At 39.3% G+C, this 15,467-nt stretch overlaps 2 protein-coding genes across 2 annotated transcripts; one reads left to right on the top strand and one right to left on the bottom strand.

The window, feature by feature from the left end:
- Positions 1-3,730: 3,730 nt before the first annotated feature.
- LOC111325517 (uncharacterized) lies at positions 3,731-4,899 on the bottom strand. The gene is given in 3 exon segments (XM_088726775.1): positions 3,731-4,256; positions 4,815-4,830; positions 4,833-4,899. Coding segments are annotated over 3 exon segments (498 nt in total). The 5' UTR covers positions 4,897-4,899; the 3' UTR covers positions 3,731-3,838.
- Positions 4,900-7,227: 2,328 nt separating this feature from the next.
- LOC111325527 (uncharacterized) lies at positions 7,228-9,570 on the top strand. Its single transcript, XM_022929355.2, has 3 exons — positions 7,228-7,382; positions 7,947-8,032; positions 8,227-9,570. The coding sequence occupies exons 2-3, from the start codon at positions 7,953-7,955 to the stop codon at positions 9,248-9,250; spliced, it is 1,104 nt and encodes a 367-aa protein (XP_022785090.2). The 5' UTR covers positions 7,228-7,382; positions 7,947-7,952; the 3' UTR covers positions 9,251-9,570.
- Positions 9,571-15,467: the final 5,897 nt, after the last annotated feature.

The following is a 15,467-nucleotide window of genomic DNA, read 5'->3' as shown; positions in this document are numbered from 1 at the left end:
ATCACGAGTAAGTTTTAGGCGGCTTAAGGTAAAGTAAAAATGGTCAGCACTTTACTGCAAAGGGTAAAAAAGAACCCAAACACATGTACATTTGCCAGTTGGATTAAAACCGAGCCTTTCATCAAATCATCAGGTAATTAACATACATTTTCCTGGTTTTTACAGAAGAAGGCGCATGATGTCCTCATGCTCTCTTAAATTAAAGCCTCAGACTACTTGGAAACTGACAACAGTCGTAGAAAGATAGAATAGCTTTTTTTCTCCCAGACCTCCAGCGCTACCCTCGACATATTCTAGGTACAGATCCATTGCTACAGTGTATGTTCCAACTTTAGTAGTGTCGTATTCAGAAGAACGATCGAATTTTGACAAGACAGTTTCTCCGGCAGCAATGGGTAAGAAAGCGCTCGCTCCCGGATCTCGCCTTATCATAATACCGTCTGAACTTAGCTCTTTCCCGTCTCGGCTGATAGTCAGGCCGTCTACAGCTAAGTTGTTCAGCGGCGTGTTCCATTTTAGTACGGTCACCGTTGTTTGTCAGGCTGAAGTCGCATACAACATATGTCTGTTGTTTGGTAAAAAGTTTTATTACACGACTCGGGCAGTCAGAGGGCCAATAACTAAAATCAACCAATCAAAATGCTCTATTGCCGGTCCAATATTCTCTAAGTATTGGACCGGGCACTGCCCCGAATGGTCCCGAATGATCCCGAATGATCCCGAATGATACCGCACTTGTGTCCCTTTGAACTTCAGTCGTATAATAAATCTCTTATTAACCAAGCTTGCTCGGGACCGTACTGGAAGAATATCGGCCCTCGGTCTTTTTTGTACGGACCTCGCTGCGCTCGGTCCATACTGTCAAGACCTCGGGCCGATATTCTCCCAGTGCGGCCCTCGCGCTTGGTTAATAAGATATATAGACACTCGATTGAGGCAGAAAAAAGTCTGTTAGAGAAATTAATGATAATGAGAGAATTATGTGGACTTCTGGGTTTAATTTTCTCTTTAAGTCTAAATGTTTTTGCTGGAGTGTAGGAATGCATGTTAAAGGCTTAAAAGGGAAAAATGAAAATGGCCCGAAAGAATGCTGGAACGTTAATGATTACCGAATGATAAGAATAGAATTAATTATTTCCTTTAGAAGGTAGACTTTCTAAACCGCTCCCCTATTATTATATATATTTTTTAATAGCATAGAAAAGTACTTGAGAAAGTTATTAAAAAAATAATATACAAAGTCTCGTGAACCAAAGCTTGATGAACCTGTTCAGTTCCATTTTCATATCCATTCCCAATGTTTTGTTGATTTTATTTCTTTGTGTCACACTCACTTAGCTTCCCGTGAATCTTCTGCACTGACACGTGATGTTGATACAACCAGAGTAGCTGACCACAGTAATATCTTTGATAGGAGTGGCACTTTCAAGGATAGATAGATATATGTGTATTTACAATAAAGTATAAAATATAACTTAAAATAGTAATATGATAGTATTAAAGTCCCAAATAAATAATATCCTATAAATATGATGAAAGCTTGAACTGTTGAAATATATACAACGGCATCGACATCTTTTACAAAATTCACCGAGCACTAAAATTCGTTGTTAAAACATATATCTTATTAACCAAGCGCGAGGGCCGTACTGGGAGAATATCGGCCCGAGGTCTTGACAGTACGGACCGAGCGCAGCGAGGTCCGTACAAAAAAGACCGAGGGCCGATATTCTTCCAGTACGGTCCAGAGCAAGCTTGGTTAATAAGAGATTTATTATACGACTGAAGTTGAAAGGGACACAAGTGCAGTATCATTCGGGACCATTCGGGACAGTGCCCGGTCCAATACTTAAAGAATATTGGACCGGCAATAGAGCATTTTGATTGGTTGATTTTAGTTATTGGCCCTCTGACTGCCCGAGTCGTGTAATAAATGATCTTATTAAAAAACTATTTTTGAAACGTCGGTCCTACGTTTGGGAATCGCAGAATGCCTTTTGCACCGGAGATTATAACACAACAGCCCTGACGATTGAAGCATTTTACGTAAGCGATGGGCCGGGTCATTAGATATCGAGAGGGAGGTCTTTTTACGAGCGATGTAGTCATTGATAGTCATAATATTTGAAAGCTCTAAGGCCTCTCTATAGGCTAGGCCCGGGAAAATGATTGACAGTGCCCGTTTCTCTACATTCTCTAGATCTTTCATTAAATACAATGGTAGGGCGTTTACGATGCAGCGATCATCTAAAAAAAAAAATCCACAAGTCCATAAACATATAGAATTGAAGTAATTTCATTGATATTTTGTAAGAGAAAAGGTTATAGGAATAGATTACGATATATTTTTAGTTAAATTTTGTTCCTATTTTTCATTTACCTTTCTTTCTTCGCTTTTGTCGGGTTATTTAATTTCAAAACAATGGAGCCAAAATCAATCCCTGTCGCCCTGGGAAAATACTGTAGGCAATGCATAACTATTTTCTTCGTTTCTCTCAACTTTTCTTACCCTCAAGTGATAGACGCCGGAATTCCGAACGCGTTCTCCGTGTTGTCTTATTTAATCTCCCTGTTTTTCCTTTTTTCGGTCCTTAACTCGAATGAAGGAAAATACAGGTTGACTCTTTGGCAGTAGAATGAACAGTTTCACTCGGTCGTTTTGGACAAAAATTGAAAAATTTCTTTTCTGCAAAGTTTATCTACGTGGCATCCAGACTGAGCTGACCGGACAACTACTTTTCGCTCAATACTCATAAGTACCCGGCAAACGGGCAGCTATTCTTCAACTTACCATTTCGGTGTTAGGAGGAATTGAAAAGTTCTGGTACAATGACTGTTCAAACGACGATCTTAATAATCCGCTCTAAAATGCCACCTTACCGAAAAAAAAACTTTTATTCATCTATGAATAAAGGCTGATAGTTTCTAAAGAAACTGTTTGGGGCTACGTCGGTGGGGGTAACGAAATAATTTGAATATATCAACAAAGTTGAAATGGTAAATTGCCCACCGTTACGATTATAAAAGCTGATGTTTCGAGCGTTAGCGCCCTTCGCTCCGACGAAGAGCTAACGCTCGAAACGTCAGCTTTTATAATCGTAACGGTGACCAATTAACCATTTCAACTTTGTTGATATATTCAAATTATTTTATTCATCTATACCTGGCAGACAAAAGCATTTTTCTTCACATAGAGACAATTCAGACGCACTGTTGCTTGGAAAATGTTACTTAACGCACTTGGATGGGAAAGGGGGGAAATTGGAGGATTTTGGTCGGGTCATGATAAACTTTACCGATACCTCCAAAAGGTTCTGCAATATTCTCATGACCCCGACCTACTGGCATTACATTGGTAGTATATTCCCCCTTTTATACTCAGTTGGCGACGACTGCTCCCTCTCCGTTCTCCCTTTAAACCATATGATGCCCTCCCTCATAACAAATATGGGTTTTAGAAGAGTTTTCTGTTTTTGATTTAACAAATCAGGCCTCGAATCAGCTTACGGAACGGCGGACGTGGTTCGCGTGATTTGCCTCCTGAAATATGCATTGCCCGTGAATTTTTCTCCCAGGAACCCTATCTTTTTGTCCCTAAGGAACCCTACCCCCTCCCCTTTGCTACCCTCTTGTTTGAAGTACTTTTTCTAAGAGGCTTACATTGTATTTGCATGTACAAGGTAAAATGGTGAGCAATTTACTCTGATACATGAAAATAACACAGAAAGCGTGTATATCAGCAAGTTTATTTGAACTAAGCCTTTTATCAACCCTCAGTTAAGAATCTTTCCCTCCCCTTTGGCTACGAAAGTGCATTATTTTTTAAAATGCCCTTTCTTCAAGCTGCTTGGAAATTAACAGCATGAGAATAAAGATAAAATAGTTCAGTTTCTTCCGAACTTCCAACGCTTCCCTCGACATACTCCAAATACAGGTCTACTGCAACAGTGTATTCTCCAGTTTTAGTGGTGTCGTATTCAGAAGAAAGATCAAACTTTGAAGAGACAGTTTCTCCAGCAGCAATGGTTATGAAAGCACTCGCGCCTGGATCTTCTCGCTTCATTCTGATGCCTTGTGGACTCAGCTTTTCCCCATCACGGCTGACAGTCAGGCCGTCCAGGGCTAAGTCGTTCAGCGGTGTATTCCATTTTAGCACAGAATATGAGCTGTCACCGTTGTTTGTCAGGTTGAAGTCGCAGATAACCTTGTCTGTTGTTTTGTAAGAGGAAGAACATTCGATGGAAGAAGAAAATAGTCTTAACAAAGAAAAATAATTATTAATATGGATTGAGTTTTCAAAATATTGGAAGACAGTTTTCAAACGGTTGGGTTACTCTTTGGAATCTTAAAAGGCAGGTTTTGGTAGATTTTCACCGTCAAGTTTTTTAAGAACAGAGCCCACACGTTTTATTTGTAAGTAACGTTTCCACACTTTTACTGTCATCCTCGGTTAATTAACGCAAAGTACAAAGTTGAAATTTTGATGCTAACTAGAATACCAATTTGTATAACCACGAAAGAAAACATGACAGATTAAAGGGTTTTGAATTAACACGAAACATTTTAGGTGGTTTGCGTGAGAAAAAATACCTATTGGTTTCGCCAACATAGAAAACACTTGGGCGCACGCGCATTAGAGCCAGCTAAGGATAGGATCTTTCACAACAAACACATAACGCGATTTTGAACGATCAAAAGGCTTTTTGATATCTTAGTTTAGTACAATTTAGATGATATGGTTCCTAGAACATACCTCTCCTTTAAAAGGGGAGTTGTACATTTGCTTCCTCATATTGATTTATGTTTACACTTACTGTACATCATGTAGATTTCTGCATTCAAATGTGCTGCTAATGCCACCAGAATAGCTGACCAGAGTGAAACCTTTGAAGTCATCAGGATTTTTGTCTAAGCCAATAAGCATATTATGAAAATTAAATGAACAGATTATCGATGTTACGAAAACTGAAATAAAAGCACTTAAAATTTCCCCTTAATTACAAGCCGTTGCCCAGAAAACGTTTATATAACAAGCATCTTTGTCAGGAATGAATAAAACTCCAGCAAGAAGTCATCAATTGCGAGAGCTGTTAGCTCACTCTAAAAACCGATCAAACATTGTGAGCGCTTTCACGGTATTTTACAAACAACAAATCTGAGGATTGGTAGCAGTATGATAGTAAATTGTTGTTCAAAAAACTGATTCCAAAATTGTCAACAACCGGAAGGAGAAATTTCTAACACAAAGTTTCAAGTAAAACAAGTTTGGAATTAGAGAGATTGGGAAATAAAGGAAAAAATGATTACGAATGTTAATGGAAAAGAAAATTGGGATTTTCAAATTTGATAAAAAAGCATTAAGGGAAGTTGAGTAGTCATTGAGGTGAAGGCAGAAAAGGCTGATTGGAATTAAAGAGTTTTAGTTACAGAGGGGGTGAAACGCGAAATGGACGGAATGGTCCAAATGGATTGTGTTTTTGTGTGGCTCCAGACAAGGGTAACTGAGTTTGAACTTCGTCAATATGTAGAACATGTCCCCTCCGATGTTTCGTTTAAAGTAGCACTACATTTAAAAATGCAACGAAGACGTTCTTGTCAAAACCTTATTATTACCAAAAAAATTTAACCAAACATTTACCCACACTAGTATGATTAAAAGCCACTAATGTTCAAATGACTGGTTCAAAAGTATACTTGAGTTAAACAAACTCAGGAATCACGGTGAGCTTTAAATACAAATTGGATAACATAACAAATTTTAAGTACAAAGTGTCAAGGGGAAATGAGGATAGCTAAACTACCGTTTTCCTCTATGTAAATTAACTAAAACACATTCTACTGAGTTACCATTAGGAACCCAAGCACGTGGCTGAAAAACTGTTAAAGGTATCCCTTGCACTATTTTTTTTAGTGATTTTTTAATTTTAACGTTGACGCTGGCGTCGAAAGACGCCTCTTTGAAGTGCAACAGGTAATTGACACTAGGTACAATTCTCTTTTATAATCGGGTTTTGAAACATTCAATGATGAAACTAACTATGCAACTTTAAAGACAGAACCTTTGATTAAAAGTTTTCATTACTTCAAAATTGTTCCTCAAAGCCGGCTTCGCTATTGTTGATATCAGTTCTCTGAAAACATTCATTGCATACCCGGCGTGTGCAGGAAATTGCAAAACTGCACAATGGAGGAATAACTAAAAAATTATGTTCGGAATTGAAAAACAGGAAGTTTTAAACGAAAATACTCGGCTTGGTTTATTGAGGCCTTTAAAATATCTATTCTGGCATAATGAACCGCATCCCTTTTCTTAGACACAGAGTCGCCGTTGTTAGGCGAAATGAAAAATGCCCTGAGTACAGGTTTTTTTTCAAAGTGTCTCTCAAGGACTTGGTAGATATTCTTTCAGTTGACTTCATATTTTAAAAGACGTAGCGCACAAACTCGGCGAATTTCTTGAAATAGATCTCTGTAGTAGTTGAATTGACACAGGAAAGCAAAACATATATTTAGAAACTAAGCGCAGTTCTATTTCAAAATAAGTAGCACAGGATATTCTTCAATGAAAACTATTTACGCAACCTTTAATAGCATGAGCTCTAAAAAAAATAACGTTTGATTACACTATTGTCACTTAAAGCACTCGGTGTTGTTAGTATCAATCAAACTTTAACATTCACTTTACATACCACAAAATATCTGAAACCTGTTTAGGAATATAGACGCCAAAGTCAAACAAGAGTGCATGTCCTCTTGGAAACCAATGTAAAAAATGTTTGGTTTTTTAAGTTTCGTGAAGAAAACATAAGAAGATATTGCTTGATTCCCCCGCAAAAGATTAAAGTTACTCTTTGGAAAATTGGCATCCTTAGACACAGCGCCGTTGTCATGGATAGAAAGAGTGCCTTTTTCAACTGAATGACCTCTTCGTTTAAGAGTCCATTAAGAAGATGGCACGTATTCTCGACGATCACGAATCACACAAACTGGTAATTCTGTCCCCTTCATGAGTCTTTTCATGGTCCTTGTCGATAACAATATTTACTGCCTCAAAAGCAGAAAAGAAGGAGGTAACTAGAAGTATCCGATATGAAATAGGCTTTCTTTTTTCTAATCTCGCAAAAAACCATTAGGAAAAATATATTTAAATAACCACGCACGCAGACAGTAAATTTCTCAGATACACCATGGTTGTTATGGGAAATGAAGAATGCGTCACGACACCGCTCCTCATTCGTCCGGCATCCCTCAATAAAAATGATGTTCTCACTTTGGGATTATCAGTTGCGCCACTGAACTCATGCCAAATTAAACCACAGCCAAGTAACTTATCTTTGGGATTATCAGTTGCGCCACCGAACTCGTGCGAAACACACAGCCAGGTAAATTATCTTTTTTTTGTTTGATTTTAATGTTGTTGGGGACATGTGTAGCTTAAATTGCCGTGGGCTAATGCCTCAGAAAAATGGCAACAGATGAGTAATTAGGGTTGGCTACTTGAGGGATCGAGCAGTCTTAAAAATCTGCCAAGATCATTATCTGAATTAAAAAAAGCCGCTCGCCGAGATATAGGAAAGGATAAATACCAGCCTTGGTGCTGGTGGGGAGAAGACTTCATCGTTTACCGCATTCCTTTGAATTGTAAAAGAGTTGCGACGAATGATGGTGTGAAGTTTTTTTTTTTTTTGAAGTAAGATACACACAGTATCCCTATAAAGAAGTTAAAAACAAGCAAAATCAGCGTTGGTCTCTTATCGAGGAATTTATAGGTGAGATTGCATACGGCATAGCAGCGCGAAAAGTGTTCGTTCAATTCGTTGTAATCCTCTGAAGATCTAATTCAAAACTGTTTACACTATATTTTCTACATTTCCAGCTTCTTTTCATAAAGAATAGATCACTCACAAGTTGGCTTACGATTATTGAAAAGATATCTTTCTTTGTAGTTCGCGATGAAGTTTCTATGGGTTCTTTTGATTTGGTGTCTGACGAATGATGCAAAAGGCGTTCGTCTTCACACCTTTGGCAAAAGGTAAGGAAAGAGCTTCTTCTGTCGTAAAAAAGTAATATGCAAGGATACAGCTTTGATGAGCTGCATGGTATTTAATCCACTACGCTAAGCTGAGTGTCAGCTTAACGTTGTCTTTCGTATTTTGATTTTATGTGAGCAATGATAACATAAAAAGCCAGAGCTATCACTTATGATTGAAGTTTAATTTTACACAGGATTTTCTCCTCCCACCTCATTTGTGCACCGAAATATGAAACAGCCGACAAGATTGAATGCAAGTTCCATTTGACAAACAACGGCAAACAAGACTATTCAGTCCTAAAATGGCACACACCGCTGGATGGACTGAAATCGGATTGCCTAACAGTCATTTCCAATGGCAAGAAGCTACAATACGATGGTATTTACTTGAGGCGCTCTGCTCCAGGCCCTGATCAGTATTTACTCATCAAAGCCGGAAAAACTGTTTCATCTACGTTCGATGTTTCAGATGCGTACGACATGACCAAAGCTGGCCTGTACTCCATAGCAGTGGACACTAATTTAGAATATTTAGCGGGTAGTTTATCAGAGGGCCGGGTTACTCAGGCTGAAGTAGGACACCTGTCCTCCCCTGCTGTGAGTTACAAAATTTCCAAAGGAAGTTTCAGTAAGGGAACCTTGGGCGAAAGAGCACGCTCTCTCAAGCGAACAAATCAATTATCCATGAGAAGTTCTCCTTGCCCAGATAATGGGGCGGATGATTTCGTGGGAGGGTCCAAATGGTTAAGAAATAGTACAAAAAAAGCTTTCAAAATAGCGATTGCATGCATGAATTTGGCCATCAAATATCTCAAGGATAAACCAGAAGAGGCAAAAGAATGGTTCGGAACAGCCTCTGAGAAAGCAAAAGGCCTTTTGAAGGAAACTGTTGGAAAATTACAGGGCAAATGGCATATAACATTTGATTTTAAAGGGGATCAGTGCTCAGACCAAATCATTGCATACACTTTTTATGAGGCTTGCTCTTTGTACCTCTGTAAAGCGTACAAAAAGAAAAAAACGTTCAGAGGTAAAGACAGCAAAATGAGTACCATAGTTCATCAGCTGACACACGCCATAACTAACACCGCTGACTATGCGCACGGCCCTGAAAGGGTAAAAAAGCTCGCCTCGGATAAGCCTGAACGCGCTGCCTCAAATGCTGCTAATTATGCGCATTTAGTGGAAAGTTTACCCCTGAAATGCCTACTGTTTTGATCATTTATGACAACGTTCGAAAATTCAAAGGAGGGGCTCATATATCTAGAGGTTTCCGTCATCCTCCCCCGGCCGAGGCGGGGGTTGGGGTGAAGGAGCTATGAGTAATAGGTCATAAGAGTGATCCCTTGGGCGGAAAAAGTTCCATAGATAGTGCAGAATTATATTTAAGGCTGGGGATCTATCTATTGAACTTAGGTAATGAAAAGGGTAAAGTAAGGTGGCTTCCACTTAAATAATTAATTAAAGCAGGTTAAGAATATGTAAACTTTAAAGAGAAAAGCGAATAAAAGTTGTTTGGTGTTTGAAAGATAACACAATTTTTTCTTCCGTTTTATGACCATATGCTTAGGCCAGGTAATCAAATATCAAAATAGGTTCTATCAGACGATTATCGTCTCTGGCTTTGATGTTAGGAAACCTTATAACGCGCCTCTCTTGAATACGAGTTAGGGAATGAGAAATGTGGAGAAATTGTTACTACAGACATGGAGCACATGAAATTAAGAGGCTACTCGAGAAAAAAAAAGGGAAAAAAATTGCATTGCTGTGAAGTAACACTTCTCTAATTTTTTTTCTTGTCTTAAGCTTGTCATAAAATATTGTTAACCTCGAGTGAGGAATTTCCCTGTGTGTGTATTTACCAGTTTTAAATCGCTCCCTGATCACGAAAAAGGACTACAAAAAAAAGGGCCCTGTACCGATTTCGGAACTAGAACGATCTTAACGACTGGAAAAAGAAAAAGGTTCTAAGTTATTAAAATTTTGCATGAACCTGCTTCTGGTTTGTTATCTTAAAGTAACAGAAAAGAGATTCCAAATGGTCAGAATTAGATACGAAATCTTCTGAATTCAGCTGCAAGCAAACTGTAACCCATAAAAAGAAGCATGCCAAAGTTCAGGCTAGATTCGAACCCTACCTCCTCGATATATACTACTTGGGCACTGCTACTAAATGAGTTCCGAAGCTGCATGTTGGGAATGTAGAAATTTAAGTGGGTTCAACTTTCCCGTAACGGAATCTGATCACAATTTTCTAAAGAAATAAATTTCACTTGACCCGCGGATGAAAACCAAGGAAAGAAACGACCCTCGTAGGGTAGACTGTAATTTATGTAATTGCCGATTCCTTTTTCCCTATATCCCTATCAGGTTAGGAGATAGCAACAAAACGTACAAATAGTATAAAATTTAAAATTTTTTGATTCTAAAATTTTCAAGTAGAAGAAGGTTTGAGAGCCAATTAGGTCTGTTTGGCTAATGACTGAGGCACTTGTGTCCCAAAGCTCTCCTTTCAGTAACAAATGATGCAATTCACAATACAACTTTATTTTACACCATGAACTATATGCATTAAGTACGTTGTTCATCATCGACTTACCTTCTCCTTTTTTAAGAACTGACCAATTGTAGCGCAGAGACTGTCCAACCGCCGAAGCTAAGACTCAGCTTTGAATCGCCGCTCCAGTGACAAAATGGTTATTCATCTATTCCCAAGACACAAAAGTATTTTTCTTCAGGTAGAGACAGTTTGAAGCCTTGTAGGTATGCTTATCAGAAGTTATTGCTTCCAACGGGGATATTTACTCTCGCTTTGACATATCACTGTGGCGTCATTTTTGCTTTTGCAAACTTCCCGTTGATCTCAAAACGTTGTAATTTCAACAACTTTTCAAGAAAATGTTCCTGTATTTGGACCCACTCGGACATCATTTTTCTAGAATGAAAATATGGATTAAACGGAATCCTTCGACATATATGCACGACAATATTGCTCAAGTTGCAACTGTTTGAATCCTTGAGTTTAGTAGGGATTTTATTTTTACTTTTTGAAGTAGCCATTATATTAGTGAATTCGTGGTAAGCTCTTTTCCAAGTAATTACTTGACAGATCTTATTAGTAATGCCCGAAATTGATTAAGAAGCGTATTATTAAGGCCAAGTTTTTTTTAAATTTCATGTTAAGTACATGTAAACAACAATTCCTTAGGAGGGAAATATTGAAAAAAAATTAATTAAAGCAATTTCAAATTCACAGAGGATCTTTGTTGTTGGAAAGAGGAGTGAGAAATTTGCTTCAGCTCAAAATAAAAAGAAACCAGAACTAATTTGCTTTTCGAGCATGGTAAAAAATCAGCTAGGAAGATTGAATAACCAACCAAGGGAAATAAAAAATAAGTAATTAAAATCAAATGTTGTTCTAGATACTGGCTGGTTGTCATGCGAAATGAAGAATTTTACTCCCAGTTCATTGTCTCTCAAGTGTGTAGTACACATTTGCAAGAGCTGCTATTTGGCATCACGCGTCTAACAGAGATTAAAAGGCGAGTTTATCTTTCCATATGATTGTCAATGTATCTACAGTTTTTTCTTCTAGGAATGACTCATACAGCTGAGGACGAGTTGGTAACTAGCACTTGTAGCTTGATAGAGTTATCAGTCTTAAAAACTGGCTATGGATTAGATAAGTTATTAGGATGACCGGCCCTCCGTGAATAGACCTTGTAACTGGATACACTGTAGAACACGTAAGAGTTCGAACTACTCTCGATCTAAGTCGAAGCAAAATTTCTGATTTACTTCAATGGTATGTATCGCGAAATTATCGTGAAACAACTGTGTGAAGTTCACAAATCGCAATAAGATATTATTACCAGTGTGATCAGCCCTCACAAAAAATATGTGGCATCTCTTTATCATGAGCTAGAATATGGTAGAAACTATTGAACATATATATATATAACTAACTGCAGACTACAACAAACATATGAAACATATGTGTGAACTGCGGTTATGAGACGTATATGAGCACGATCCTTCGCAGTAAAGCACTATTTGAGCAATAGTGAAAATCAGACCTGAAAAAAATTTCAGGCCTGTACGGGATTCGAACCACTGACCTCTGCGATACTAGTGCAGCGCTCTACCAATTGAGCTAACAAGCCAACTGGGAGCAGGCCATCAAATTAATTCGACATAAACCCGTAGATGATAAATCAAACAACAACAAACATATGAAACATATGTGTGAACTGCGGTTATGAGACGTATATGAGCACATATGTTTCACACATATGTTTCATATGTTTGTTGTTGTTTGATTTATCATCTACGGGTTTATGTCGAATTAATTTGATGGCCTGCTCCCAGTTGGCTTGTTAGCTCAATTGGTAGAGCGCTGCACTAGTATCGCAGAGGTCAGTGGTTCGAATCCCGTACAGGCCTGAAATTTTTTTCAGGTCTGATTTTCACTATTGCTCAAATAGTGCTTTACTGCGAAGGATCGTGCTCATATACGTCTCATAACCGCAGTTCACACATATGTTTCATATGTTTGTTGTTGTTTGATTTATCATCTACGGGTTTATGTCGAATTAATTTGATGGCCTGCTCCCAGTTGGCTTGTTAGCTCAATTGGTAGAGCGCTGCACTAGTATCGCAGAGGTCAGTGGTTCGAATCCCGTACAGGCCTGAAATTTTTTTCAGGTCTGATTTTCACTATTGCTCAAATAGTGCTTTACTGCGAAGGATCGTGCTCATATACGTAACTGCAGACTATATATATATATAGAAAAAAATAAATGTTTTAAAAGAAAATTTGCCCTGAGCGGGATTTGAACCCACGTCCCCCTGTTACTAGTAAGGTGTGATTTATTTATTTATTTATTTATTTTTTTATTTCTACTAAGACAGCTCAATGTGAGCCGCTTCTAAGCTATTCTATTTACAAGGAGACAAGGTTGAGATTTCTTAACTATTACAGGTTTTCTTTTTTTTTTTTTTCTTTATTTTTTTTCCTTTTTTTTTTTTTATTTTTTATTTTTTTTTTATTACAGGTTTTCTACTTATTGCTGTGTTACATTTATTGAGGCTAACTAGTGATAACATAACAAAAGGTTTGATATTACTGCGTATATATGGTGGGACTCGTTACATTGTATTAACCTGGTTGTTGGCATATACTAGCCAAAATTACGTATTCCAATAGGTCTCTATAGGTGAAAATGGAGTCGCTCATTTACTAGGCTTACAATAGTATCGTTAATGCACCATTTCAGAGGGAAATAGTAGCTGAGACCTGTTTGTTGTTGTACTTGAAAATATTTTTGAATAAAGTGTTTAACCTTAGCATTAAAAATAGACTGTGGTGTGATGTGAATATCGTTTAAACGGAGTTCTACTGCCGATTTATGTATAACGTAGCGCGCTATGTTTAGAATGAAATTAATTAGGTTGATTTCGCTTCGCCAGGGGGTGTTAGCCTTCGCTAATGGGACACCAAAAAAGGGCTATGAGGTGTGTCAGGGTTATGTTGTCGTTCGATATGTTGGTGACGTATTTTTGTATGGTCACCCAGAAGGGTTTAAGAGCGGGGCAATGGAGGAGAAGGTGATCGAGCGTTTCGGTGTCATTGCAGTGCGGGCAGTCCATCGTGGGGTAGACGCCTATTCGGAAGAGGGACAGGGCGTGTGGGAGGACCCTGTGAACGATTTTCCACGTGATATCGCCGAAATGATTGGGAAGCAGGGGAGTGTAAAGTGATTTCTAAAACGCGGAGGTGAATTTAGGGGCGGGGTTAAGGGTGCGCTCCCAATATTGTAGGCTGGGGATGGTGGGCTTCTGAGACGCCATAAGTATTTTGTACAAACCCCAGGTGGGGATATCAGCAATTGGAGTAGCTGAGGAAGAGATGGTGAATTCGGCCGGGGTAGGCGAGGTGGGGAGAGTTGTGGTGGAGACAACAAGGCGTCGCCAGTCGTCTGGGAGGGCCTGTAGTAAGGTGTTGAGTTCGCGGGCGAGTTGGCTCTGAGGGAAATCGGGGATCATATCGTAGAGCGGCTGGGTGGGTAGGAATTCTGGTATAACTTCGTATCATAGATCGCTTAGTTGCGTAACTCCACTCTTAATCCAGTGGGGAAACAAGAGTGGTCGCCCTGCGCATTGTATACGTGGATTGAGGAAGAGTGGTTGGGCTAAGACAGTAGGGAGATTGTTTGCTATTTGGGTCGTGAGGTGAGGGTGTAGTTTATTCCAGGCGAGTAAGAGCTCGCGGTGGAATTGTGGGATAGAGTGGTCGATGTGTTGGGATTGATAGGTTGTAGAGAGTGTAAGGGCACCGAGATTTTGGTTTGCGGTGCGCAGGTAATATGTTATGAAATGCTTCCATGCCGCCTGGTCGGGATCTAGATAGCGCCGTAGAGTGGACAAGTGGAGGGCGGTAGTTTTGGGGCCTAAACGGTGGATGTTAAATCCTCCTTGATCGCTTGGGGTCGCCAGTGTCTCTCATTTAACCAGGTGCATTTTGTTCGACCAGATGGGATGACCACTACACTATCAGGACAACCATGCTGGCAACACGGCAATGGAAGATGTGATTTACGTGATCGGAGACGTGGTCTCCCGGGAAACTTAATTTTCAAGGGGACAGGGTAGGGGAAGCCTATAACCCCATATGAAACCCAACTAAGGATCTATTAAAGATACACGACCGAAGTCAACTTAGCCTATGACAAAGGAGGATCCAATTACGGATACAGGCTAATTTCAATTAAACAAAATTCTGTATACGAGGGAAACCCTGACTTCGATTGCCGTGTTGCCAGCATGGTTGTCCTGATAGTGTAGTGGTCATCACACCTGACTAGTAACAGGGGGACGTGGGTTCAAATCCCGCTCAGGGCAAATTTTCTTTTCAAACACTTATTCTATTTAAGTATGATTATTTGGGGTGTATAGGGTCAGGGTTTCCCTCGCATACAGAATTTATGTACTGGCTGGTTGTCATGCTGGTTTACTCTAGTTTGAGCACTCTGGCATGGCTTAGACGATACCACAAAGGTTGGGTCGTTTGGGGTGACCGTCTCGGTTCTCCCCCATCCTAGCGTTAGCACTGCACTGATGAGGCCCAGAAGGCCGAAACAGTACTGTCTGCAGTTAGATATAGCTCTTTGGCATACAAAGCTTCGCTTTCATGCCCAAATTGAGCACTCTATCTAGGATGAGTCATTGCCGTTGTAATTGCGCATGCTCGCTGGTTTACTCTAGTTTGAGCACTCTGGCATGGCTTAGACGATACCACAAAGGTTGGGTCGTTTGGGGTGACCGTCTCGGTTCTCCCCCATCCTAGCGTTAGCACTGCACTGATGAGGCCCAGAAGGCCGAAACAGTACTGTCTGCAGTTAGTTATATATATATATATATATATTTATATATATAT

Source organism: Stylophora pistillata, chromosome 7 (genome assembly GCF_964205215.1).
Source record: "Stylophora pistillata chromosome 7, jaStyPist1.2, whole genome shotgun sequence".
NCBI classification, from domain to species: domain Eukaryota; kingdom Metazoa; phylum Cnidaria; class Anthozoa; order Scleractinia; family Pocilloporidae; genus Stylophora; species Stylophora pistillata.
The sequence above is the reverse complement of the archived record's forward strand: the minus strand, read 5'-3'. Positions and strand labels throughout refer to the sequence as shown.

Coding starts and splice junctions, on each gene's coding strand:
- LOC111325527 (XM_022929355.2), top strand. CDS start 7,953: ATGAAGTTTCTATGGGTTCTTTTGATTTGGTGTCTGACGAATGATGCA. Junction 8,033..8,226: donor CTTCACACCTTTGGCAAAAG/GTAAGGAAAGAG, acceptor AATTTTACACAG/GATTTTCTCCTCCCACCTCA.